At 39.5% G+C, this 27,996-nt stretch overlaps 1 protein-coding gene across 1 annotated transcript; it reads left to right on the top strand.

The window, feature by feature from the left end:
- The first annotated feature begins 10 nt into the window (after positions 1–10).
- Positions 11–27,866, top strand: LOC129094264 (ankyrin repeat domain-containing protein 13C). The gene is made up of 13 exons (XM_054602360.1): positions 11–703; positions 3,017–3,058; positions 10,316–10,420; positions 16,434–16,519; positions 17,225–17,270; positions 18,246–18,312; positions 19,640–19,784; positions 20,526–20,657; positions 21,660–21,821; positions 24,751–24,830; positions 25,424–25,522; positions 25,919–26,019; positions 26,198–27,866. Exons 1-13 carry the CDS (start codon positions 331–333, stop codon positions 26,326–26,328), a joined length of 1,569 nt encoding a protein of 522 aa, XP_054458335.1. The 5' UTR covers positions 11–330; the 3' UTR covers positions 26,329–27,866.
- Positions 27,867–27,996: the final 130 nt, after the last annotated feature.

Raw genomic sequence — 27,996 nt, 5'->3', positions numbered from 1 at the left:
GCCGTTAGTAACCTTTACTGAACTCTCGCGATACTACGAGGCGGAAGACATCAGCCGAATCCTCCGTACTAGTTAACTGGAGCCGCTTACGCCGTGCTGCGACCCACGACAGTGAAGTGCCTGTTTTAATAGTAAACAAGTGATAGGAAATCGTTACTTATTTGTCTTCGGTTAGGTGTGCCCCTCCGGCTGAGGAATAGGTGTGTTTGCATGTTGTGTAGTTTACTGTGTTTACGTCAAGACTTCCAGCTGGCTAATCGCGTCGGATCGCCCCGGAGGGTCATCGTCAGCGACGACACCCTCTGCTACACCGCAACTGTTTAGAGAAAAATGACCGGAGAGAAGATCCGCTCCCTGCGGAAGGACCACAGGCCGAGCAAGGACGAGGATTTACTGGAGCCGGACGAGGAGGCTGCGACCGGGACGTTCAGCGCCTCCAAGACGAACAACAAGAGCAGAGCGAGTAAGATCTTCAGCAACCACAAGTTAATCAAGTCTTCATCCACTCAGAACCAGCAGTCACAGATTAATGCAAACACCAACACCACGCTGTCAACACCGGATGTGATCGATGACAACAACAAGAACCCCATCATCCCAACCGGGCAGGACTTCCCGGTGCACGAGTGCGTGTTCAAAGGAGATGTCCGACGACTGTCCTCCCTCATACGGACGCAGAATATCGCCCAGAAAGATGTGCATGGTGAGTCCACCGGCTGCTTGTCTCTTAGCCAAGATGGTATCATCACGATCCACCCATGTGAGGGTCTGGTTTAGGGATCTAATAGGCCATCAGTCCACACTGGAAGTAGGCGAGGCTTCTCCCTATCAAGAAACACATTTGGAATATAGTGACCGCCTTAGTTTCTTCAAATCCAGTTCCCCTCAGGTCAACATAGCAGTAAAGTATGTAAGAATGATATATTTGCTTTAATGTATCCTCCCACCTAGAAGACTGAAATTCCTAATTCATCAAAGCAAGTCACAGAAACCCCCCTTTTGAGATTAGCCATCTTTTGATAAATGCTCATTAGAAGTTAGTCCACAGCCATTGTTTGTAATCAGGGATTATTTGCAAGACCCCTCCCAGACTGATAGCACTTCTCCTACAGGGCAAAGTCTGCTCAGATAACACCACAACTTCCTCCCTGATCTAACAAAAGGACGTGATTTGTTTGTTCCGGTTAACGTGCTGAGACAAAAGATGGCCTCTACTTGTGCTCAGTGTCAGCCCTGGCATGTGTTTTGTCTTCAAATCAGAGCTCTGATGTTGTATATAGCAACAAGGTGTGGGACAGACCTTGCCTCTGGTGTTGTTTTGGAACTTGAGCTTGTATTGTTCAAAGGTTTTGCCCGTCTTCTTCAGGTTTAGTATGGTTCAGTGGCAACTGTTTTTTGGGTTTACGCACACATTAGTTTACAGGATACAATCTGAAGCCCGACTGTCACATAATGTCATTAAAATCAGTCAGCATGTTTACACCTTTAATAGGATAAGAATGAAGAAATACAGTTTTATTAACCATTGTATTAGCCCAACATATACACACAGTTAATGGTTGTAATGATGTGGTTTTTGATTGATCAATTCATCCACATCACAAAAAACCTTTCCTCTCATTTACTGTACCAGTAGTTGTATCAAACCATTCAATATCTTTAATCAAGTGTAATAGGCTGGAACTAACAACTATCTTATTATTGATTAATCAGACACATTTTTGATTAGTCTGTGTCTATAAATTCTCAAATAATAGATTAATGAAAAGTATGTGTTTAAATGTCCAACAAAATTTTAGATAATCCATTAAAATGTTTTATTAACAGTGGAAAACAGAACATTGCCACATTTGAGATCTGGAGCCATTTATTTTTTGGCAGTATGAGTCAGTTAAAACAATAATTTAAAATTCAAAACGGATGCCTTGTGTTCTAATTCATTGACTTCACATTTCAGCACTACATTTTTCATACTGTTTGAAGAATTACTGCCATTGAAAACAGTTTACACTAAGATCTGGATTATCTAGAGCACCCAGTGTACTGATTTTTTTGAAAGCCACATTGCCTAATACGAATTAAATTCCATTCCCCTCCATTGAAATCTTTGGCGACTCTGTTTATCACAACATGGAGTTGGGCTGCGGGCTCATCCCCAGCTTGGATTTTCACGTACATCAGGGCTTCTACTAGGCAGGCCCTCTTAACTCTGGATGCTTTCCCACCACTTCTCTCTCCATGGAAAAGAAGCCTGGATGAGCTGACCGGGCAGTTTGGCTTCCCCTTGAAGGGTTTTCCTATGCTTATGAGGCACATTTCACATCCTGGGAAAAAAAGAACCTGTGCTCTTCCACACCTGACTTCTGTTAAGGATTTGGGGCAGGTCTAAAATAATGGCTCGATGAAGCACAGGAGCCATCCTTAGCATAAACCCTCCCCTTACACTATATAAAAACTAGAGCACATGGCATCAGTGGTTCTGGACTGCTTAATCAACTTGTGCTTATGCTCTTAAACACTCTGCAACAGTAGCATGCAGCAGTGAGATGACCTACATGTTGCACACTGTAACCGTACATGTAACCAACCCTCGTCCACAGTTGGGCCTAGTTTCATTGCCTTTAGCGTATATCTTTTAACGATTTGAAATGTTTATTTTATATACTTCCTGATTTTTTTTTTTATTCATTCTAATTTGGCTGGGTGGTTATTCACAGTTTTTTTTTGTAGTCTGACAAAATCATAACTCCTGTATTATAGCTTTACCCGGAATTAAAATGCAGCTTATTTCGAGGGCGCAGTAGGTTAACACACTATGAGATATTGCTTGTCATGGTAGGAGAACACTCAATAGGCATATACTTACCATATCATTCAGAATTTAGTGGACTCTGCTTCCTAATTCAAACTTCCGATTCACCAGGCCTAGAGGCACAGTGCTTGTCACAGACTGTTGTTTCCTATTGTGATTATCAAAAGCAGCCAACAGATTCAGTTTTTTTTTTCTCCTCTTCAGGAAACACACCATTGCATCTCGCCGTCATGATGGGGCACAAAGGTGAGTGATGTTTAAAAATGCACCTCCATGTGGTTTATATTTGTCTCTCTGCTGCTTTCGAATTGAATCTCTGTGTCTGGTCTGAATGTCTGTTGTTTGTGTTTCTGTTTATGTGTGTTTCAGTTTGTTTTCCAGCCCTCTTTGTGCGTGTGAGCATATTTGGCTGGCTAAGCACCACCACATATTTGTCACAGATCACCACACAAATCCCACCCCAATTTGCGGATTGTTGTATGGTCAAAAACAGAATTACTGAATATAAAACAAATTTCCATGTTTCTTATGGCCTTCTCTTCTATTTAATACATTAAAGGGAATAAACATATTTAATCAGTGGGCATTGGATTATGATGATACTGGAAGAAATAGGATCCTCTCAGCGGCAAAAGTCTCTAGTTCTGATTGATGTTCCACTGCTGAATCAAAGACTTTAGTTTGAGCTTGGCGAAAAACGTTATTATTTGAGATGAGAAATGCCATTTTCAACTCGTATAATATTTGCTTAGTAAGCTTTTATTAGTTTTATGCTGGCGTCTCTTGTCCGGAAGAGTTAACTTAGTTATTAGTTTGAATCAGTTGTGATAAAGATCTCACAAATTATGGTTAAAACAAATGGTATAACTATGTTCACTGTCCTAGTAGTAAATCTGAAAGTGTAACTAGTTGAGTGTTTATGTAACACAATCTAGAATAACAATCAGTTGGGAATATAAGATGAATATCTCATGATGTGTCAAGGCTTTGTAGAAGTCTTTACATGATTTTGTTTTTAGCTGAATTGCACAGGTTGGACTGAAAGCATGTGCATGAATTATTAATGCAATGCAAGGAGACTTCCGAACATGGTATTGAAAAATTAATCTCCCATCCTTTGCAGCAGGTTCTCAGTGAACAATTCAAGAATCGGGTTACTTGTTTTGGGCATTCCCATTTGTTTAGTGTCTGTCGTTGGAGCATGGATTTCAATTGATTTCACATTCAAGTTCAATTCCTGTCGACGAAGTGAGGGCCCTGACACTGCCTATCGATAATCCAGGCAGTGGACTGCCGAGGTGCAGTAGCGGATGGGATACTATGGGATTGATTGTGCTAATGAGGTTGCCTATCTGGCTGAGCTGCTGGCCAGTCCTCAGGGATGCTGAGACCAGACAGGCTGAAAGCTACAGCATGAGATCATAGTCTGGGTGTGGCTGGTCTGTAGGGATGGAGAGGACACAGCTCTCTTTGTGTATGGCGAGGTGCATGTGTTTATTATTCACCAGACTAGTAAAGACAATGATGCGTTTTGATAGTACTTTGAATTTGACCTTTTACTGTTGAACAGGTGAAAAAATACCTTGTAGAAGAAGAAAAGAGACCATTTTTGTCACTAAAAGCCACAAAGAGAGCAAAGTGCAGTTTATTGTTGTAATTCTGCCATTGGTAGCAAATGAAACACCCAGAAAGGCGAATCATATGTTCATAACTATAGGTGCCTTGCTAAATATACATTTATGTGAAAATCTACTTTTTTCTTTTTAGATACTACAGTGCCTTCACCAACTCTCTCTTTATTATAACAACTAGGCTCAGCACATTGAGGTAGAATTCTTTATCCATATTTTGGATAGATGGAAAACTGGATTATGTTGTTGTTATTACTGTGAGTGTTTTTCCTCTTGGGGTTGCCCAACGTCTTCAGCGAAATTGCACATACAGCTGTTGCAACTAACAATTATTTCAGTCTGCCAATCAATTGTTTGGTTTGAAAATAATAATAATAATACATTTTATTTAACAGCGCCTTTCAGGTCACTCAAGGACACTTTACAAATTTAAAACAATTTAAAACAAGGGCAAACAAATAACAAAACCATTAAAAGTGCAAGTAAAAAAACATGACAACTACAGTGAAAATGCTATCCTGAAAAGGTGGGTTTTGAGAGAGGATTTGAACTGAGGGAGGGAGTCAATATGTATGAAAATGTTGGAATATATTGGAAAAACAGCCATTACGGTTTCTCATAGGCCATGCTGACATCTTCAAAAGTTTTTACAACATAAAGTTGTATAAAACAAGCAAAAGCAGAACATTTATATACTGGAAAAGCTGTAAACACAGTTGAATTATCAAAATATTTGCCTATTAACTTTCTGTCAATCAGCTTATAATTTTTCAGTGATTTGTCTCATCATTAACTAAAGTAGAAGAAGACATGTAAATAGGACAAAACTAATAAGTAATATTAAAACCACAACAGAATCTATGATGGTGAGTAAATTAATACTCTTCTCTTCACGTCACTTTCTAACTCATTGTTTTTGTCCTGAATGCATTCTGTGCTAAGGAAACTTGCTCTAAATTAAAACTTGCGGTATGTTTATAACTGTATTTCACACTTTGATGTGACACCGTGGTCAGAAGTATAAGATAAACACGTTTTTTTCTCCTGAAACCTGTTTCCTGTCATGTACCCTCGAAGGACAGAAAATGTTTTCCTTTTGTCGAGGGCTTGTGATATCTGTTCCCTTGGTCGCAAAGATAAAATCACTAGATATTTTAAATTGGGTTCAGAGATAACAACCTAGTGAGTGTTTGGAGCCAAAGAGCCACTCTGGCAGGGCTAGTCTTCCTCTGAAACGGCACAAAGGCACATTTTATCAAGTCATCGCAAAAAAATAGAGCAGCCAAGAGAGGAGATTAGAGTCCCGTTATGTACATTAACAACATACACCACAAGCATAACATTTGTTTGGGATAATCTGCAAAGCAAACCAAGAAACATTAAAGATTATCAGTTGTGCCTCAGAGACCGCAACAATGTGATTCCTCAACTGCTGTTTGATTCGGTCACTGAGTGTGTGATCGATGGCAAGGAAGCGAGCGAAAAAGCCATTTTAAAGATGTACTCAGCCTGGATAAGAATGGGTGGTGATGGTGGGGGTTTTAACAGCCCACAGAGCCTCTTGTTAAGTGCCCCATCTGTAGCCACTGCACGTAGTGAAGCAATAGATTAGCACTTTATTTCTCCATCCTGCTCGGCCTCCCTCATTCCTCTGTTAGAGTTGTTCCATATGTGTCTTGAGCAGGACCTCCACACAGCTCCTGCCCATGCAATCAACCCAGAAACCCCCGGGGAGTCTTCCTTTCAATACTTTCACGACTGCGTAACAGATCGAATCAGACAGGAAAACCACTGCTTTAGAGTTAAAGGCTAATTGTTAATGTATCTAGGCAGATCTTTCGATTTTATATAAATTAATCAGCTGCATCTGTTTGATTATTGTTTTCCAGCTTACTATGAGTAAATTACAGAGAAAACCCCCAGCTTCAAAGAACCATATTTATATTACATTAAACCTATACTGTACTGTATGACTGTATTATATGATATAGAGCTGAGACAACTATTACATTAATTGATTAGTTGATGATCAGAAAACAGCTTTTTAAAATATTTTGCTTGGGGGGATTTTACACTCTCAGGTTAGCTGGCAGATGACGTGGACGTGAACAAGGAACTCCTAGTTCAACAGGGCACCCCGAACAGCAACTTTGTTAAATAATCAAATTATAGTTTTAGTTATTTCATAGCTACTACTCAAAATAAGAATCTTTACTAAGTCATAAATGACCTCTAACTCCTAAAACCGTGATCTGTTCACTCTAGTTACTCTAGTAATGTCAATCAGTAGAACAGACATTTAACATATTTTTGTAACTATATTAAAACAATGTTCAAACCCATTTGTCATTACATTATGGTGACTCCAATCATTACATTTTTTATTATCAATATTTGTTAATCCTCAAAGCCCGACAGAGTACCTGAACGTCTGAAGTCAAACCAGCTGTAGCAGCTTGGCAGCTCAGGATACATGGCCTGGCTGTTGTCTTCATGGTTTTATAATGTATGCTAAATGTAATCATGATTATTACACAATCATTGGTTTTAGCAGGGTGATGTATAGGTCAAAGGCCAGAGGGAATACACGCCTTACATCAGAAAGCAAATGATGATGCACATAGCCGCCTGTATTTTCTCAACCTCAACATCTGTAACCAGCTGCTCCTTCCCCAAGCCAGGCTTCAGGTCAGCCAAATGCATAATAGAGAGGTTTGTTTTTATTGTTTGCTGATGTAAGGTGCTTTGTGAGGCACTTCAAAGCTACATCCACCCTTTCTGCTGCCAAGGCAGCATCTTTATTTAAAAAAAGCATGCAGTGTGGCCGATGTTATTCCATCTTCTTGAAGTGCCGAGCCTAAGACAACAGTCAGAGCTTAACATGCTGATTGTATGGAACAGGGTTGGGAAGAAATTTAATAAGAAAAAACTAATTCAGACGAGTTATGAGCCAAGTCTTTGAACCTCAGTTGAATTTTTTCCATGCTTCCACATGGAATAAAGTCTTCTATTGGAGCCCTTGTGTTGCTGATAATTGTTTCTGTAAAGATAAAGACTACGATTAGTGCTTGAGGTGCTACCACAACATGTGTTTTTATTGTATTTATGTAGCTACACTCCTGGGATGTCGTGTGGATAGTATTTTTAATTAGGAAGAGTTTCAAAATGTATTCCTCTCTTTCATAAAGAATGCATGAAACCCTGGCCTCTTTGTCATTAATAAAACATAACATATGTAGATCAGAGGGGTGATTGGGTATTTAAGACTATGTCACAGTGCCCTCTCGTTTCAAAAGGCAGAAGTTATTATTTCTAGTTCTAGGCACCAGGTTGGCTCTGTGAGTACACCACTTGAAGCAGGTTTTTTTTAATAGCTTCCAAACTGATGTTAACTGCAGAAACAAGTCTGAACATGAGGGCAGTAACCCGTTTTGAATTTGTATACAACACTAATAGGGTTGGCCCAAAGGTTTGTCTTGAAAGAAGGCCTCTATTGAGTGTTTCTATGTGGCTTTTGTCAGCGTTAAACGATCGTTGAAAAGGCCGGTCCAACAGCTATAATAATCCCGCCCCATCAAGTGAGTGCCCTACATATCCACTCAGCAGCAGACTGTTAGCAGTTTGCCTCTGCTTTGCATTTGAGTGGTTCACCGTTCTCATGCCTGTGACAGTTCCTGCCCGGCACTGAGACAGAGTCGAACAGACGCCAACAATATAACGAATGATGTCACGACAAAACTGACAGCTGAGCCGGAACAACAGGCTTCATTTCTGGCTTGCTGTAGTTAGTTGACAGGCTGCCCAGAGAGTGGAGGGATTTTTGTGCTGCACTTACTGCTGATCTTACCATTGAAAGAGGGCTGAGGCTCTCTGGCTGATTTCCCATTGTTAGAATTGAAGCATAGCTCTGAGTGTTGACTCCTCACAGTACCAGGGGATGTTTGACATTTTATTCCTGAGAATCTTTCCACATGTTATAGCAGTATGGATTCAAAAGTCGGATGCTGAGTCTTGTGTAACTGTCGGTCCCATATGGCTCTTTGGTTAATGTGTCAGCTGACATCTCAATCCTGCACACAATTTGCTCCTATATAAAGCCAGGATTATTTTTCTATCACTAATGTGATTCTACAGGAAACATATTCAGCTTGTATCACACATTTTCTAGCAGTCCGATAACATTTGTATCTAAAATATACTGCAAAGTGATCAGATTAAACAGAAGCATGTTATCATTTGTGCAGGAAGAGGAAGCACTAAGAAAAAAGTAAAGCCAGTAAAAGTGTCTTGGTCTTCCTTTTTGGTTAGTTCGTCTTGTGAATATGAGCTGGACACAAAATAAGTTAAAATTAGTTTCCTTGGGCTTTTCTTGGACCGTGATTATGAATTAAATGTGTATGTCACCATAGCAACATTGAAGGTGATGAGAAAAAGCATCTCATGAGAAATGTTCTCATGAGTTCTCTGTCTTGACATTTTGTATTCATGTGTTGTGGATGTGTAGCATCAATTCAATTCAATTCAATTCAGTTTATTTTGTATAGCCCAGAATCACAAATTACAAATTTGCCTCAGAGGGCTTTACAATCTGTACACATGCGACATCCTCTGTCCTTCCCTCACATCGGCACAGGAAAAACTCCCCTAAAAAACCCCTTTAACAGGGAGAAAAAAGGAAGAAACCTATGGAAGAACGAGGAGGGATCCTTCTCCCAGGATGGACAGAATGCAATAGATGTCATGTCATGTACAGAATGAACAGCATAACAGAGATACAACACATTCAATGTATATGACATAAATGATTCATATAATAAGACTACTTATAATAACAGCAGCAATTATTATAGTAGAATTATAATTATGAAAATAGGGATAGTAATGTGATTAATAATAATAATCGAAGGCACGACTACGGTCCAGGTACCACAACGATTCATGGAAACCTGCAGAGCGAGAAAACAAAAAGGGCTTCAGGGTGGAAGTAAAGCTAAAATGCTTAATGGTACTAGTAATAGTAATGTGACTAGTAATAATAATGGTGGTAGCAGTCAGTGTCAGCAGGGCCGTAGCAGGATGCACGACCACGGTCCAGGTACAGCCACGATTTATAGAAGCCTGCGAAGTGAGAAAGCACAAAGACTCCAGGGTACAAGCAAGTCAATAAGCGTAATAGTACAGGCAATAATAATAGTAATGTGACTAATAATGATAGTGGTAGTAGTGGTGGGTGTCAGCAGGGCCTCAGTAGGTGGCACGATGACAGTCCAAATATAACCCCGATTCCTGGGAACCTGCGAGGCGAGAAAGCACAAGAACTCCGGGGAAGAAGCAAAATCAGTAATGTGCATAAATATCATCAGAAAGACATAAATGTGGAAAGTCATTCAAGCTTGTTCACTTAGTGGTGTTTGGCCTTTTTAATGAAGGTTATTTTTGCTTAATACCACACAACTATTTCTGTGCCATCTGTTTCTCTGTGTGTATTTTTGTCTCTCTATTAAAAAACTGACAATTTCCTGTCGTGTGGTGTTCAGAGAAAAAAAAGCCCCTTTCTATGTATCTTCAATGCTTACCTGTTGTTAGCAGAACCACTTTTAACAGATTTGCATATATATTGTTTTAATACACACAAATAAATTGATTGCTGTTATATTCCAGGGGTTTAAGATTAAAAACAAACAGACCTTTGTCACGGGATTACCTACCAACTCAAGTTTTGTCTTTCCTCTCTTGAGTTGTTTTTTGCTGCTGGTCTTTTATTTGCTTACTGTATATGTTTTTTTATTTTTATTGTGACACAATTAGTAGAACTTCTCATTTAAAGAAAGTTGTTGATTCAAGTACCTCTGTCTTCCCGTCTCTCTTATAGAGTGTGCCCACCTGCTGCTGGCCCACAATGCACCAGTGAAGGTGAAAAACGCTCAAGGTTGGAGCCCCCTTGCTGAGGCCATCAGCTACGGAGATCGACAAATGAGTAAGTATCCGACTGACTGAGAGGTACTGCTTGGCTATAAATACGATGAAACCCCAAAGCCGCTGCTACATACTGAGTTGATGCTGCTCAGAAGGCATATTTACTGAAATCATTGTGGCTTCAATAAGGTTTCATTTTGGGTTTTCCTGTGTGAAAACAAAACAGTGAGTGGGTTGAGAATAGTTCCGATCAACAGTCCACAACACTGCCTCAAAGAGAGGCCATGATGCTCTGTCGCTCAGAGAGAGAGGGAACATTCCTCAAGGCCCTCTGGCTTTGTGCTCCGATGAAAGGCAATTCATTAGATGTTTTTCTCTCCCCTCATAGGACGATTGTGCTCAAGCCCCTGTCGCGCCCATGTTTTCGCCTGCAGTTCATAGTTGCTCAAGCTTTTGATTTTAAAATGTTTTTAATATAATGCAAGATTCAATTTTTATTTCATTTTTACATATACATGTTTACTTGTAACCATGGGCCTTTTAAAAAATACATAAATGACATGCAAGTGAAACCAATCATGTTTTTATAGGTACTGGGTGTTGGATGACAACAAGTTTTTACACTGGCAGTTTTAACATATTGAATATTGATCTTCTGCTAGGGCATTTCCCAAAATGTGGTGCTTTGGAGGCACACCTCCATTCACAGCTCATCAGTCGAACAGATATCCCATTTTCTCTAATAGACCTTTAAGACTGTTTAGTTGTTCTTTATCTCAAAGTGTACTTTTATGTGATAGGTGTATTTTATCCATTATCTATTTAAAGCTCTTGATACCCTTGTCATGGTAACAGGAAGAAGGCCTGGGGTTTGGTTGTTTGTGAAATAAGAACTTGTCAAATTAAATACAGCACTACTGTTACAAAACTGTCGGCAGACGGAGTTGATGAAGTGTCAGTGTTGTGAACTGATATTAGATTATCACAGGTACATGGGCTACATTTTTTTTAATTAAAAAAGGCAAAAGAGAGGGAAAAAAACTGCAATTCTGCCAGAAAATCTCTCTAATTCACTTAACATGAAAAGCCTTTGAGGTAATTGTGAAAGAGTCATCATTTAGTTTAGTTTTTTTGTCTCTTCCATTGTCTTTAAATACCTTGGCATGTGAGCTGGCAGGGTAGCATGTTAGAGTTAAACAGATGTTGCTGTTAGAAGGATGAGGGTCAATGTCTTTTTTTGCAGCGATAGGATCCTTAATAAAATGTGTTTTTATATAGTTAGACAGTTTTTAACTGACAAATATTGGTATCATATCAGCTAGAGTAATAGATTATCAGTATTAGGGGTCTAATACATTTCTGAGCCCATTTTTTTTATTTGCATGTGTCCTTATTCCTGCAGATAACTGGCTAAACATTGATGTGACATCATTAAATCCGGGTTTAAGACTTCATTTTCTGTGCAATGCTTATTGTTTGCAATCCCATTAGCAACATGAAGTTGAGGAAACGATGTCTACAATCGGATTGTTAAAATGTAAGCCAAATTTAAGCCAATAAAAAGTTAAATAATAGTCAGTCAACAGCTGATTTCAAAATTTGTTTCTGGAAATTGCTCTCCCCACAAACCATTCAACCAAAACCAGCTATAACGTGATAAGTCGACACTACTCAAACCACAAACCGTTACCGGAACGCTTCGATACTCAGATCTTGTCCAGCTGATTAGTGCCTACAGATTCTGCATCTGAAAGCAATAAAACTACGATAAAGCTGAAAGGCAGAATGTAGTTGCATTATCTTGAGAAGTCTTAAGTATTAGTCCACCAGAATGAAAGAGTCTCAGATTATTAGTGCTGCTACTTAGCACCAACATTGAGCATACTGAATTGTCTCCTTTGACTGCATCCTCTAACACTTTAAGGCCACTTGCCTCACCATAACAGGTTTACAAGTGTCTCCATTGACTGAAGCCTTTAATGAACTCTGTAGCACTAATTTACTATACAATTGACAGGTCCTCACCTCGTCTGGCTTGTACAAGCCACCGTGCCATGCAGCTACGGACATATTGTGTTTAACTTGCGGTTGCTTCAGTCACCATTGCTTTTGCAGGCTCCTGTTGTCTGAATATTGTTCAAAAACATTTTTTGAAAAAAAAAGAAATTCTCTGACTGAAATTAAACAGAAGATAAGGCAGATTGAGGGAAAGTAGTTCTATAATAAGTTATTCACAGCACTTCATAACTAAAAACTAATGTAATAAAGTGTTTTATCAAGAATATATAAGGTTTTTCTTTAAGTAAGAAGCATGGGATTTCATTGTTTACAGTGGGATCAGTGTGGGACAAAATAATATCAAGTCAAAGTACACTTATTAGCTTTTTTAAGGCTTTCAGACACATATCACTGTCTTCATCGGCAAATGTGGAATAAGTAAGGGATTGAAACATTTCATTATCTCACTGGTACCTGAAGCAACAAGTCACAAACGCAGCCCCCTGCATTGTTTTAATGCAGGGCAGACTTTGGTCTGAATGCCCCAAAAACGCTCTCTTTTCCAAAGGTAGAAGTTATTGTTTTCATTGTCACGGCAACATCGGTACTGGACATCATGAGGCAAATGAGCCCCATGCAAGGGAACAAAGTAATAGTGATCCTAGACCTCTATGGAATGTAATTCAGGGAAAAGAACAATTTCACCAGGAGTCTACCTGCTTTCCTGGATGGGGGCCAGGTAGAGCAGTATGTAGGCCAGATCGATGTAGGGGATCAGTAGACAGGCCCAGGCTCAACCTGCTAGCAGACGGGTCCAGTAGGTCAGTCCGCTGATTACCTTAATCAGCCGACAAAAAGAACTGCAGCTTCTGTTGCACTGAAGCAAAAACTCTGCCTCTAAGGACTGTTGTTGTTGTTGTTTAACCCTCTGTACCTACTTGTGTTCTTTAGTGTCGATCCAAAGTACAGGGCAGGGCCTCTGTTGTGACAGCTCAAACGGCTGAGCTTGCAAACTGTTAAACAATCACACTCGCTCTTCCACATACAGAATTTCACCTGGCTGCCATGATTACATTAAAGTAGAAGGTTTGTTTTACTCTCTAGCAGAGCCAAGCCTAGCAGTTATCAGTAAGAGCTGAGTCAGTGTGTGTCAGAAGCCTTAAGGGAAATGAAGACCAAAGAGCTCTGTTTGTCTGATTTACTACTGTAGGCATATGTTCTGGTTTGGACACTGGGAACATAATTGAATTAAGTTAAAGAGGTCTGGTTCTCCATAAAGTCAGTTTGGCTTCTTTAATTTCAAAGAAAACATCTTTTCAATGCAATTAATAAAAACAAATCTTTACTCGGTGCTCTTGCTTGTTTTTGTAACCAATTTTCATTTGTCAACCCACGTTTGTTTGTGATTTGAATTATTTGTCACCAGAGCTTTTGTCACTAACCGTTTTATCATCTGAACACGGAGGCAAAACTTGGCTCGGAAATAGTTTTTATCATGTGTTTTGCTCAGTAAGAGCTATTTCTGTCGTTCCACTCACACAGCTGGGTTTTTTCGCATCAGGAGCTCATTTAAAGGTTGCCACAGTCATGTTGGTGTTTATTAGACGGGGAACTGCTTGTTTGCTTTCATTGTTTCTTGCCTTGTGTCTTTCATTGTTTCTACATTTAAAGAACCTGTGACAGTACTATAAAATGATAAGATCAAATGATAAAGATTGATGGAATTGTTGTCTTCATATTGATATCATTATCAGCCTGTTGTGGTATCAAAGCCACCAGATGTCTCTGATTGACGGTATCATAAAGGAAGCTTTGTTCTTTTCAAGACTGTGATTTGTAGTTAAGTGAATTGTCTCTTCAAAGACTATAGAGGAGTATAGTTGTTTATTTTACGTATTTCTTTTTTTCTTGAAGAGCATTTGGTTTGGTCCGGTTGGGCCGTGATTATCACCACCAGCCACTGGCCAAGGTTTGATTTTATTAATGTTTGTCCACTTTTACGTTTGTCCACTTTTACAGCCAATTTAAGTAGTAAACAGCTTACATTTGAAAGATTTGTAAAATGTAAATACATTGTATGTTGGTGCATAGCCTGTACTGGACTCCTCTACAGCAATATAATGATCACATTACTTTTAAAACGCAATAACACCTTTGGGAAAATAATAAAACAGCTCGTAAATTGATTCAAACATTAATAGCTCCCCCTCCTGTACGTGGTGTGTTATCTCCGGTTAAAATGGCAGTTTTGAGTCAATGCCTCAGCTCGATCAGATGTTTTAAACTTAATTCAGATTGGACTGGTTGCTGCCTGCCTGCTTTGCTCCACCACACAGTGACTCCAGCGTACCTGAGTCAATATTGACTGTTCTCAGACTGTTGGAGACCTGCCAGCAGCAGTTGTCCAACAGCCTAATTGTTTAACAGTTGCAGGTTGTGGTGATGTAAATACAAATCGTGCTGACTCTGTCTCTTTTCATTAATGTGTGGAGGTGAAACTATTGAGATCAATCTTCTAATTAACGCCAGGAAAGCGCCCTAATCAGTATCTCAGTAAATTAACTCCAGCGTGGAGAGTCAGTTCGGTTTAGTGTTGAGATGTCGGCATTGGTTTTGTCGGTCTTTGTTGGCTGGGTGGTCTGTGAGCAGATGGTGAGATTGTACTTTTTTGCCTGTCCCGCTGAGTGGCAACGAGGATCAGGAGGATCCCCATCCAGAGCTTGTCCACAGTCATTTGGCATCCGGACCTCAAAGACACACTCGTCATCTACTTGTGTCCGTGTCAATTGTGTCGTCAGGTGTATTTGGGTGTGCGTCCGGAAAAAAATTATCAATTATTATTGTCTGCAATTATCAATAAGACGATATGTACAACATGTTTGTCCATTTTCACATGGAGCACAGGAGTTACTCAAGCTCATGTTAATGCTGTGTGTCCTGTGGTTTTAGTCTTATTAAAATGTAGGGCGGCTGGGTGGCACAAGCCACAAACATTTTTCTTTTTTTTATTACTGTTTCCATTAGTTTATAAGTGGCACAGTCATGTCGTCATTTAATCCCCTCCTTGCTTCTATTAAAGCACTACAATTATGTCGGTGCCCCTAATCCCCTTATAAACAGTAAATAGCATCTATGTTTGCTATTTGGGTGTGGACCTTTTTCTCTTAACCCTGTTATCTTTTGCATAACGAAAAAGTCTCTGCAGCCAGAGGGCTAGAGAACTGTTAATGCTTATTAATGTAACCTGCCATGGTTCAAGTCTCCTGTGGGTATGTCTCTACTCCAGGTTGACAAGGTGGTTGAAAGTACATCTCATTTATAGGAGGCTTCCCACCTGCCAGGCTTGTTGCCTTTGCCCTTTTGTTGCCCTTCCTGGAAATGTTTTGATCCCTGCAGGCGGTGTGTAGGGATTGGCCCGATGCTACTGGGAGTGTCCCATCTGGCCCCGGGAAGCCAGCGTTTCTCTAATCTAAAAGCCATCGTTACTGTAAACTGCTGATTTTTGCCTTTAGCATATCTCACTCCTGGCAGGATTTGCATTGCAAGACAATTCCTAAGATAATGGTGGTGACTCGCAGAAGATTCACACAGGCATGAACATAAGCCTTTACTTTCCTGAACAGTAGTACATTAAGGCATAATTCATTTTGGCATCTTAAAAATGTATTTTAGTCTTTGTGATATGAACTTTGCATTATATATACTTGCTATTTCTTTCCTTTGTCAGCTTATCATGATTAAGGGGAAGCTGGCTTTTTTGCCATGTAAATAAGGGTGCTTTCTGTTTGCCAAAACAAGAGCAATATATTTTTTATATATATAGTGAATAAATGTTCTTGAAGCAAGTTAAGTGGTGGGATCAGATTACATAAAGACAAAGGGTTATTCCAAAAAATTCACAGTCCGCCGTTAAGCAACAAGTTTCCTCCAATACAATTATTTTTAAATGTTCTGTGCTTAAAGATCCCCAAAGCCTACGCTCTTTTTCTGAGCTGTGAAAATATTCCACTTTATTGAAGCTTTTGGTCTCACTTGTGCTTCTCTTCTTCTCTTTTGTTTTTCCTTTTGTCTTCCAGTCACAGCGCTTCTGAGGAAGCTGAAGCAACAGTCCAGGGAGACTGTGGAGGACAAGAGACCCAAGCTGCTGAAAGCCCTAAAAGAAGTATGTCGCCCTAACTCAGTTTTCTGCTCCTGATGTCTTGATGTTGTCTCTGGTTTCTTCTCATCAGATCTTTTAACTTTTCAATCTGCTCCCCCTCTTGTTGTCCTTTTTCGTCATGTCTTGCTCGTCATCTCAACAAAGCAAAGCCAGGAGGCAAAAATATAACACATCATCAACTAGCCAAACTGGTGTTAAACATTGTGTTTAATACCAATGTTTTTGTGGCTGTCTGGTATGATGTCACATGTTCACACACACTGTAAACATTTGGTCATGTACAGAAATACCTATTGTTTTCAGAGCTACCAAACAAGTAGCCTCTCTGTTTTGTTGTTGCTGCTGAACATGAAGTTATGGAGTCCAAACTGTAGGTGTAATCGTCTGCAGTTTTAGCTTCCAGGTCAGCTTTGCACCAACGCCGCAGCCACCCCCCCCCCCAAGAGAGTCAGGTAGCAAGTGAGCAGGAGGAAAAATACAAGTCCAATAGAGGCTAAACTATCTAAAAAAAACACTCTGCAAATATGTCTTGTTAATTGTTTGTATAATTGGTATAGTTTCCCCTCATTTCATTGCTTTTGTTGCATGCACATGAAAGGCATCTTTTGCTACTATCAAACATTTAGCATTTTCTACAACAAATTCTTTCCATCTTTTACACTCATGTAGTGTTGCTTGTAATAGTGATGTCATTGTCTTCGTTTCCAGCTTGGAGACTTTTACTTGGAGCTTCACTGGGATTTCCAAAGCTGGGGTGAGTCGTGCAACACCTTCTGCTGTTTAACAATAGTGGCAGAAAACATCATTGTTTCACAGATGCTATCATCTCTGGAAATTAACCATAAGTCCTCAGTAATGGTTTAGTCCGAAACACCAACAGAAGTATGCGAAAGTGACAGGAATATGTGATGGAATCTGCCAACGTCTGTCTGGTTAGTGGGTGTTTATCCGTGCAATAAGGGACATGAGCTGAAAATTGCCTCCCCTGCTGGGCATGAATTGAAAGGACTTCCTCTAATGTCAACATCCCTCCTTTTATGATTATACCAGGACTATTTAATAATACCAGAAGCAGGATTATATTTCCAATTTAAAAATGTCCCTGATAATCTGTTACAGAAAGCAGATGCCAAATACACCAACTGACTAAATGTATCTGCTGGAACTGGTCTAGCAGCATTTGCTTAGTCAGCACAAGTATGGCCTCAGAGTGAGAGCCAGGACTGAATCTTGTGTACTCACTGTGTCTTTGTGAATTATTGACAAGGTTATGTAATGGAGGCATGCTGGTAACTAAATGTAAACTGGTTGCATAACAGTGTATTTGTAATGACATTTGTGTAGAAAGTAAATTATTTGTAGGTTAGAGCGATTAAGATTTATGTGTTTAGAGAAGCATCTGGTTTAAACCTAATCATTCTCACAGATCCGAGACGGTCACAGGGATTTCTGTGTTTTTCAATGCAGCCCTTCACAGAATTGTTTTGGACTCCTAAAATACCTCTGGTATTTTAAGCAATGACAGAACAGCAAGAAAAGTTTCCCTCCTTCAGTTGCTTCAAGGAGTAATACGATATTTAGCTACAGACTTACAGGCCATACCGCCATCTAGTCTACAGAGCTATATGCTACTGAGGCTTTGAAGGCGATGATGGTCTCCATTATTGAGTGAGCTTTCTAATTTTAGACGTTGTTTCACGTGTCCTCTCTGTTTCTTTTCATGTTGCAGTGCCTTTGCTCTCCAGAATCCTACCTTCAGATGCCTGTAAGATCTACAAGCAGGGCCTCAACATCAGGCAAGTCCTGTCAAAAATATGAATTGTGTGATGTTTGAAGACAAAGAAAGACAACTCTACAGCTGCTTTATAACAGGATAATCAATTGGAGTCTTGAGCCAGAATGAACAAGAACACCAACATATGGAAACCACATTAAATTAAACAGAAAACCTTTTATCAAGGCACTTTAATACTTTGAGTCTCAATTCTTCATCTTTCATCAGCGCATACCAACCTCTCCCATATTTCTCCTCTCTCCTTTCTCTCTACCTTCCCATTTTCTCCCTTCAACCTAATTTGGTTAAATGGATTTGGAAATTCAGTGCCCAGCAGTATGAGGAAGCTGGGCGGTTATGTCTCGGTGCCAGTTCTTTTTACTTCTATGTTTTTTTACTTCTGTGTTTTTTCAATTTATGTCAGAGGCCTCATAGAAGGAGAGTTAAAATCATGTGCTGCCTAGTTTGTTTACAAAGGGCACCTACTGAAATGTATCACAGTCTGAGGGAAGTTTACACAGAGTGACAACAATGAATTTACAGCACAAATCCACCATTTTGTGTTTCATCGTCTTGTGGGCCAAAACCTAACACCAAGCAGCGTTCAACAACCCTGAGGTTTAGCACATAAATACTTGGGTTCCTAATTTATTACCCGGTTATATCGTAGACAAACCCCGGCAGCCCTTTATTCAGCACATGCATATGCTTCTGTATTTGTAAATCGTAACATATCAACCACTTCCATTTGAAGAATGAACTCAGCACATAAAAGAGTGTTTTTGAGTATCTGCATGCCGGAGCGTGTCATTGTTCTCTGAAACTGCTCCTGGCTGTCTAATTTGGTATTCAAAATGCCCTTTTATTATCCTGGAGTTGCAGGAAGGAAAAGTGAAAGAGAAGGAGAGAGAGTGATAGAAAAAACTGTCACAGCAAGTTCATTTACATTCTGGTGCTACAGTGTCAGGCCTGTCATACCTACCCATAGATCCCTACACAGACCAGCTATTCTCTTTGCTGTCTCACTTCATGACTACCTATTTTGACAAAGTGAAAAAAAAAATCTTGGATTCTTGAAATGTGCTGTTGGTCTCCCATGGCAATGATTACCATACACATTGTCTCTAAACTCTCAGAGCAAAGGTTTGACATCCATCACCGTTTTTTTATTTTTGCTTACAGTTTTGACACTGTGTTTGCTAATGTCTTAGTGGTGGCCAAAGTTAGAGTTGGTGCAGCTCTTTTACTGTCATTCTCTGTTTCTTTGTTTGTCATTCTTCTCCTTTCATTCATGTAAAGCTCCCACACTAAACCTATTATTCTCTATATGAATGTGTGTGTTGTTGTAGATTGGACACTACCCTGATAGACTTCACAGACATGAAGTGTCAACGCGGGGACCTCAGTTTCATCTTCAATGGCAATGCCATCCCCTCCGAGTCTTTTGTTGTGCTGGACAACGAACAGAAAGTCTACCAGCGGATACACCATGAGGTGTGTGAGACGCATTCTGATATAAGACTGAGAGACTCACTTGCAGCCCCTGTTGTTTGCAGTGATCATAACAACCGGCAACTATTTTCATTATCAATTTAACCTGCCAAATATTCTCTTGTTTCATGATTTTGTCTAGATATATTTTCCAATATGTTGTTTTTTCCAACTAACAGTTTAAAGAGATCACTAGGGTGTTTTGAAGTGGGGTTTTATGAGGTATGCTTTTGCTGTCATCCGAGACAAAGTAAAGCATTTGAGAAGTTGTTTTTCTGGAAGATTATACTAATGAATGATGAATTGATGATCAATTTCTCACAGTTATACACCCTGGCCCTATCTTTTCTTTATTAATATACACTTGACACTTTAATAATATACTTGTTTAAACATACTCTCATTTTTGTATTTTTTAATTATGTTATTTGCAGATACATTTTCTTTAACTCGACAAATTGTTTTAATTTTACCGAATACCAAACTTTTGGTTGGAAAGCACAAAACTGGCGATTTTTCTACTCTCACAGCTATATCATTAGTGGGGCTTGAATGTATGTTTGTTCTGATGGCGACACTAGAATAAAATCAAAAAGGTCTATTCCCTGATGACTATGAATCTTTCCAGTAATTGACAGTGTTCATACATATTTACTACTTTTTTTGCGCAGTCTGGCCAGTAGTTGTTGAAATATCTTGTGTACTATGCATTTATAGTTTCCTGACACTGTCCTGTATTTTCAGGAGTCGGAGATGGAGACAGAGGAGGAAGTGGACATACTGATGAGCAGCGACGTTTACTCCGCAACTCTCTCCACCAAGTCCATCACCTTCTCCAGGGCGCAGACCGGCTGGCTGTTCAGAGAGGACAAGACGGTCGGTGCATGTTGTTGTATTGTGGTTGTTCTTATCATGATATCACTCCCATCACCACAGCTCTTTCCAGAGTCAGCTGTGGCTCACAGGGTTTCACCTGGATGTGTAATTTCTGGAATTTTTAGTGGCTGGACCCAGACAGAAAGTTGGGAATTTGATCAATTCTCTGGATAAGGCAGGAAATGGAAGCTACACAGATAAATATCAGAATGTATATTACAGATTATATGTAACATCAGCTGCGATACATGATGGGTTTCAGCTTGGTTCACTCAAAAGGAACCCAGACTGTTGACCCCTTAACGATATGTTTGACCTGAAAAACAAACTAAAAGGAATAGAACATGAGGTCTTTTCTTGGAAGGGCTCTGACAGTGTGCCAGATGTGCTGATTTATACAAATCATCAGGAAGAAAACAAAAGAGTTATGGATCCCTGTACCCCTAATCCGTATACTCTTTCTTTAAAAGCATAATGCAGGCAAAGTAAATATTGCAGATAAATACGCAATAGTTTGACGGGTCCGGGCAGAATCCAACTCTGTTTTCTTTGGTTCCTTTTACCTTTTCTTTCCATCTTTATAGGTAAAACAATTATGTCACCATTATGTGTCAGGCTAATAGCCTGATCTGTAAATGTTGTTTCTCTGCAACTTCTTCTCACCTCTCACCTCAAAAGCATTCCTCTATCAGTATATGACTTTGTTTCCAGAACCACAGTTCTGCTAATCTTTGCTGTAGACTCCATCCACTTCCCTGATCATATTTCCTGCACTATATCTCCCATACCCAGGCAGCAAAGACAGTAAATAATCAATGATAACCCGAGGAAGGTACCACAGGTGATAGGCTCAGAGTTGAACAACAACACAGGCAGGGCAGGGGGCATGAAGGTGGTGGATGAGTTACGAGGCTATTGCTTTTCTATCTTCTTGACATGTTTGAAAGGGAAATTGGTGACTCAGCAGGGGGGGACTTATCCATCTGTTTCCTCTACCTCCAGGAGCGCGTGGGAAACTTTCTGGCAGACTTTTACTCTGTGAACGGCCTGGTGCTCGAGTCCAGGAAGAGACGGGAGCATCTGAGCGAGGAGGACATCTTGAGGAACAAAGCCATCATGGAGAGCCTGAGCAAAGGAGGGAATCTCATAGAGCAGAACTTTGAGGTGAGTGGGGATTCTCATACGGCCGATTGTTACTTCATTTCAACAGTGTGATGGAGGAAGCAGAGAGACTTCCACCAGAGAATCCACAATGTACAGCCTCAGTCCTCAATGCCCCCGCTATCTTCACCAATCGTTTGGTTATTGGGTTTATAAGCCCCCATGGAGCATCACATCACAAACATCCTGCCATAGATTGGTACTGGAAACCTGCATGTTGATAACATGTTACACAGGATCCAATGACTTACATCCACCTCGAGTTTCTTAAAAAAGCCACAGAATCTTTACTGACTCCCGCACTGACCAACATTTTCCAGGAACTGTAGAACCAGAGGAACTAATAGCCTCTTTGGCGTTTTCCTATTTGCACTTCCACAGAAGATTCGGCAAAAGAGAGTCCTCCAAACCTGGTTAAATTTGTTTAAACATGTTTAAACCTGTTTCTGTTGCCTTCTATTGGCCAAACTGCGACAGAAATAGAGAATCTCTTTCATCAAAAAAAGGAGCTAGTCTTAAAGGTTTTCTTTGTGTAAAATATAGAAGAATGGATTGAGTGCAGCCGTATTCTTAGAGCAAAGATGCACATTTAGAGTAACTGTGACTCACTGCAAGGAACTTTTTAGTAAACAAACTGGAGCATTGCTCTGTCGATAAACATCCTGTTTACTTATACCTGCAGCCTAACCACCAGTCCAGTCCTGAAACTGTCCTGTCTCGCTGGAACCTTGGGGTAGGACAAGAGTCTCAGACAGAATAATCCTCACCGTTCTCACTACTAAATAGATCCTGTAGAAACAGCATGGACATACAGCCGGGCCCTGTCAATCAACTTTGCATGGTTTATTGAAACATTCCTGTCGTGCTGTTCTGTCTTTGATGTTTTATTTGTTTTGGACATGAAAACAGAATGAGAAGCTGCTCTCGATCACTCACTGAGACAGTCCCCCGTCCTCATCCACTATGCATGGACTTGAGTCCGAGCACTGCCACCTAGTGGTAAAATTTCAAAAGCTGCACCTTCACATTCACAGGGATGACTCTACCACCAACCACCCCACACTGTAGTACGTTCTAGAGTTTGCTTAGCAAGCTCTTGTCTTTACACTGACCATAAAGCCAGTCGCAAAGTCAAAGCCTCTCAACACTCAATGGGTGCCTTTTAACTGTTTTTTTTTGTCTACTCCCCCTTTTTGTGTGCTGGGCTTTGTCTCTTAAAAGTGTCCTCTGTTGTCTGTCATTGTATTTACCCTCATGTGAATCAGTGCCCACTCATGTTTAAAGTGGAAAAAAAGGCCTGGTGTCGATGTGGAAATAGGTTCTCCTCCCAACTCAGTGGAAAATGATACATGGAAAGTCGGTGAGAGGAGGAAAAGCAGCTGGGGTGACGTAGCTCTGTTTACAGCAGTGAAGGACAGGGGGTCAGATCATCGCCTGTGGACACAGGGAAGCGCGGGGGGCTTTTAAACAGGGCTTGACACTATTGATTACATGGATGAAGGCTTGAACCACCGGTGCGATGGAATGATGAAGGGGTGGGACCGGCATACCAGCAGATCAGGCCTCGGCAGGCTGCGTGTACTCTGTCCTCATCACAACAACACGCCAGAGCTGATACACAGAGGTGGAGAGCGGGCACTAAACAAGGCCGCAGCCCACAGTGAAAATAGCAAAACATCTGTGATGATTTCAGTGTAGCTGGGAACAAAGGTGAACTAAGATATCGATGCATATTGTTTGTATTCAAGCTACACACAGCTGACTGGCACAGTCAGGTGTCTCATCATCCACATTTGTTCTAGTTAATCTGTCATAGAGCCTTATTTACTGCTCTTAAAAGAGAGGTCAGCCTTGTGATCAAGAGTGAACATTGGCAAGAACAGTGAGTTCATTTTCGCGGAAAGTCAATTTATGAGAAACAGGATCTAAGTTCTAATTCACGATCAGTAAGAGCTGTGAACTCTTACAGTTTATTCAATAAGGCAGAGTTGAAATCATTTTACTTGGATTATTTGATATAAGTAGTATTCTAATAATAATATGATAATATAATTGTATTGTTACAGCAATTGTTTGACTATTTTTCTGGTACAGCTTCTGTTTGTCCTCCAAGTTGAGTGTTTGCTTTAGATGTTTTGTTAGTGCACTTAGGAAAGAAGAGAGTAAACCAAAAAAGACAGTAAGCTGTAACAAAAAAGTAAACACAGAAATAATTATAGGTAATTGTTTTGTTTTTACTTAAGCAAATATTCATCTTGGCTGTAAATGAAACCAACTGCAGGCTGAGGTGGTGTCTTTACTGCTTTTCTTTCTTACCGTTTACAGCTGCTGTACATGTAGAAATTGAATCCTGTGGAGTGTGAATAGAAAAAGGCTTAAGAGCAGGAACTGACACAGGTCAGGAAACAAAGGCAATATGTACGAAACTAGATTAGACTGCACTCTGTGAAATAGTATCACGCTCGGATATCAGATGTTTAGTGTTGTACTAAATTATAGTGATGCAGTTACTCATTGTGCAGGCTGAAAGGCCAAACGGAGGTTCATGGGTTTAGTGATGCACTGGGGCCCTCTAGTGGCCTCTGCTGTGCATGTCATTGCTCTGTGGGAACAAATCAATACAGACGGATGAAATAGAAAACGTTTTTTAAAAATATTTAAGAGATCCTCATATGACTTTTGTCAGATTTGCTATCGAGCAGAATTGGAAGCTGCATATTTTACTAATTACAAGCCCATTATGAAAAAAAGGCACCTGTGGATAAGCTTAACGTTGGACTATTCTCAGTTTAATCAGGAATCGTTATGTTTTGTCTGACATCACTGTGAATTTTAATCTTTGTTTTTATTGTTTTTTGTGTTTGACCCCGCATTAGTTTAGTCTTTAGATATGCCCTTAACATGTTGTTTTTGTTTTATCTCTGCTCTTCAGCCGGCGAGGAGGCAATCTTTAACTGCTCCTTCACCCAACACTATATCCTGGGAAGAATACATCACTGCTGACAATGGAAGGTAAGTTTGTCAGGGGACACCAGACCATTAAGGTCTAAAAAATAATGTTGCAGTAATTGACATTTAGTTTTTGTGACTAATGGGACTGCATTTCTGATTGTCCTTCCAGAGGAACCAGACTTTTATTTTCCCTCTCTAAAAGAATGGAAAGTTGAACTTAAGATTAATTACATTTCTTTAGCAAATATATTGCTGCAATATCATTGTTACGTAATGTACGTGTTAAATTCATATCGTATGGGTTCGTACACCTCGCATGCAATATACATTTTTTTTTTTTTTTTTTTTTAAAGAAATCTTTATATGCAAACATCTAACATTCAATGTCACAGGATATTTAACTACACATTTCAAGGCCGGTTGTTTCCCCTGACTCATAAGAGTCACATTCACTTACTGTGTAGAACAAAAAACATGAGGGACAGAAAGCAGAGAAAGTTACTTCCGTGAAAATGTCCGTACTATTTAAAACTTGTGCATCCGTTTTCAGTATTGGCAAAAATACAGTTGGGAGATTTCTGCATAACAACTAGCTGTAAGCTCTTTATCATGATATTATATTCTGACAGGTTGTCATTTCTCTTTTTGCTCAGAGCTCCCCATCTAGGAAGAGAGCTGGTCTGCAAAGAGAGCAAGAAAAACTTCAAAGCCACGATAGCCATGAGTCAAGACTTCCCTCTGGGCATCGAATCGTAAGTTTTCTCTTTAACTTTGTATCCAAACAGAAGGCAGTCATAATTCTCTAAATTGTTTTTCCTGTGGTGATAAAAAGAGAAATCTAATGTATGTATGTAAATAATATGTACAAATCACAAAAACGTTTTTATAGCAATGTGTTACAGTTCTGTCCTGTGGGCTTTAAATGGATGATATAATTGCGTTGATATAAGCAACAAATAAGGTTAAATTAATACTGTTGAATTCAATATTGAAATACATGATAAACTAATAAATCTAGCAAAATATGCCACTATCTAAAACAATTCTACTCCATAAAATGTCCCTTATATTTGTATTTAACTCAGTTATAAGTCAAATTGTTGGTTGTGTCAGGTCAGTAACCATTTGTTGTTTTTGTTCTCCGTCAGGTTATTGAATGTTCTGGAGGTGATTGCACCCTTCAAGCACTTTAATAAACTCAGGGAGTTTGTTCAGATGAAGCTTCCTCCTGGCTTTCCTGTCAAACTGGGTAAGTAGATGTAATTCCAATAAGCATACTGTGTAATATAGATTTTAAAGGGAAAATTGAAAAGGACTTTTTTTCCATTTTATATTTTCTCCAACTCGATAGGATATGGATAGAAGTCTACCACAGAAGGTTATAAACATTAAACTTATTTAATAATTCTGCTCATCTCTCCCTGCAGACATCCCTGTCTTTCCTACGATCACAGCCACTGTGACATTTCAGGAGTTTCGCTATGATGAGTTTGATCAGTCCATTTTTACCATTCCCAACGACTATAAAGAAGACCCTAGCCGCTTCCCTGACCTTTAACCTCTGCAGCTGGAACAGGAAACAAACATGCAACAAGGGAACATTATGCTAGAAAACATACTTTTCCAGTTAAAAAAAAAGAAAAATGGAAGAAAAATAAATAGCGATAATTGTTCCTTGACAGTTTATGGATTTCTATCGCCCATCCCAACCCTGAACACAAACAGCAACAAGACAACCAGAGTTTGACGTACAGGACTAATATGGTGTCATCAGAGCTGATGGAGGCCCACTGTGGCAGAGAGATCGACATCTCCTGATAGTAACAAGGCGTTTTGAAACTCAGTGTTGCAGGTTTATCCTCTCACCTTCAGATTCGGTTTAATCCAGCAGCCGAGGCAGGCAATGCCACAAATTTTGGAGCTGAGGGTCTGAAAGTGTCATCAGTGAGAGGGCATTGAAGTTGAATTTAGTGACAGAAGAGCAGGTGAGCTTTTTTGTATATGGGGTATAAGCAGAAGACAGACAATCGTTTGATTCTATGTATTTAAGTATGTAAGTAATGTTTATAAAGGGAATGTGTTTAACTGACCTGTAGTAAAGCACTGTGTGACACGTGGGAGAGGAATTCAACCAAAAATAGTTTTTTAGGTCTTTTTTTTCTCTGCTAAAGTAGACTTTTAAAAGTGTATGATAATAAATCTGAAGTCAATTGGACATAAACTTGTATGTGATTTAATGCCCACCTGTTAAGACGGGTGTGTAGGAGTATAAAATCACTACTTTGTTTACACTCAATTCTTTAACAATGTCACAGTTAGAAATATTCCCAAAGATGTAATGCCACTTGAAATTCACAACACTGAAAATCTTTGAAAATGTTCAGTGAAGTCGTGTCTTTTGTAGGCTAAAAGCCCTAGAAAACAGTTTTTGCCGAATTCCTTAAATTGTATGTGAATGAGTGTGCGTGTGTGTAACATTGATTTTAATGGGCATGGAGTTGCATCACTGAACTGTTGGGCACTAATAAGATACATGAAAGCCACTCTACATTCAGTTGAGTTCATAAACACTCATTTTGTGATACACCTTTTAATCCTGCTTTTGAAATATTATAGTTTAATTGAGGCAACGCTAGAAATGCTGCAATTTTTATGGTACCACAAAGTCTTCTCTTAGTTTGTTGGCATGACATCACGTGTAAGTACTAATGTCTAAGCCTTTTGTTTCTTACTACACCTTTTAAAATGTGTACAATCGTGCTTAAATAAGTTAACTATGGATTGTATAGTGGGTACATAATAGGGAATGAATGAGTGACTAAAACATTCATGCCGTTTTTACACCATAACAAGAACCAGGCTTTTCATTGCACAGTATGTAAATACATGTTTTATGAACTTTTGTCTTTTATGTTCTCTTTTCTTATTCTTTGTGTTGGTGATTTTAAGACGTCCTCTGCAACAGGAAAATTTGTGGATTTCTTTTTTTTTATGCAGCATTACAATTTAATTCAGAGTTTGTTGATTTGTGACGTGGTGGCAGTTGCTATTTTTGTACATACTTGTAATGTTTTAAAGACAAAATGAATCTCTTAATTCTTCTGTCATTATTTCCCTTTCATCTGTATCTGATGAACCTTAAGAACCTCCTCCAGGTATTATAAACAAACAATCACTTTCACAGGGTGAAAAGCACAAAACATCAGGCTTCTTCTGGAGATAAAGT

Source organism: Anoplopoma fimbria, chromosome 8 (assembly GCF_027596085.1).
Source record: "Anoplopoma fimbria isolate UVic2021 breed Golden Eagle Sablefish chromosome 8, Afim_UVic_2022, whole genome shotgun sequence".
NCBI classification, from domain to species: domain Eukaryota; kingdom Metazoa; phylum Chordata; class Actinopteri; order Perciformes; family Anoplopomatidae; genus Anoplopoma; species Anoplopoma fimbria.
The sequence above is the reverse complement of the archived record's forward strand: the minus strand, read 5'-3'. Positions and strand labels throughout refer to the sequence as shown.

What these genes read in the sequence shown, in the direction of transcription:
- LOC129094264 (XM_054602360.1), top strand. Translation starts at nt 331, where the DNA reads ATGACCGGAGAGAAGATCCGCTCCCTGCGGAAGGACCACAGGCCGAGC. An exon ending in ACCAGCGGATACACCATGAG is followed by an intron (nt 19,785 to 20,525) that starts GTGTGTGAGACG and finishes CTGTATTTTCAG; the next exon opens with GAGTCGGAGATGGAGACAGA. An exon ending in TTCCCTCTGGGCATCGAATC is followed by an intron (nt 25,523 to 25,918) that starts GTAAGTTTTCTC and finishes GTTCTCCGTCAG; the next exon opens with GTTATTGAATGTTCTGGAGG.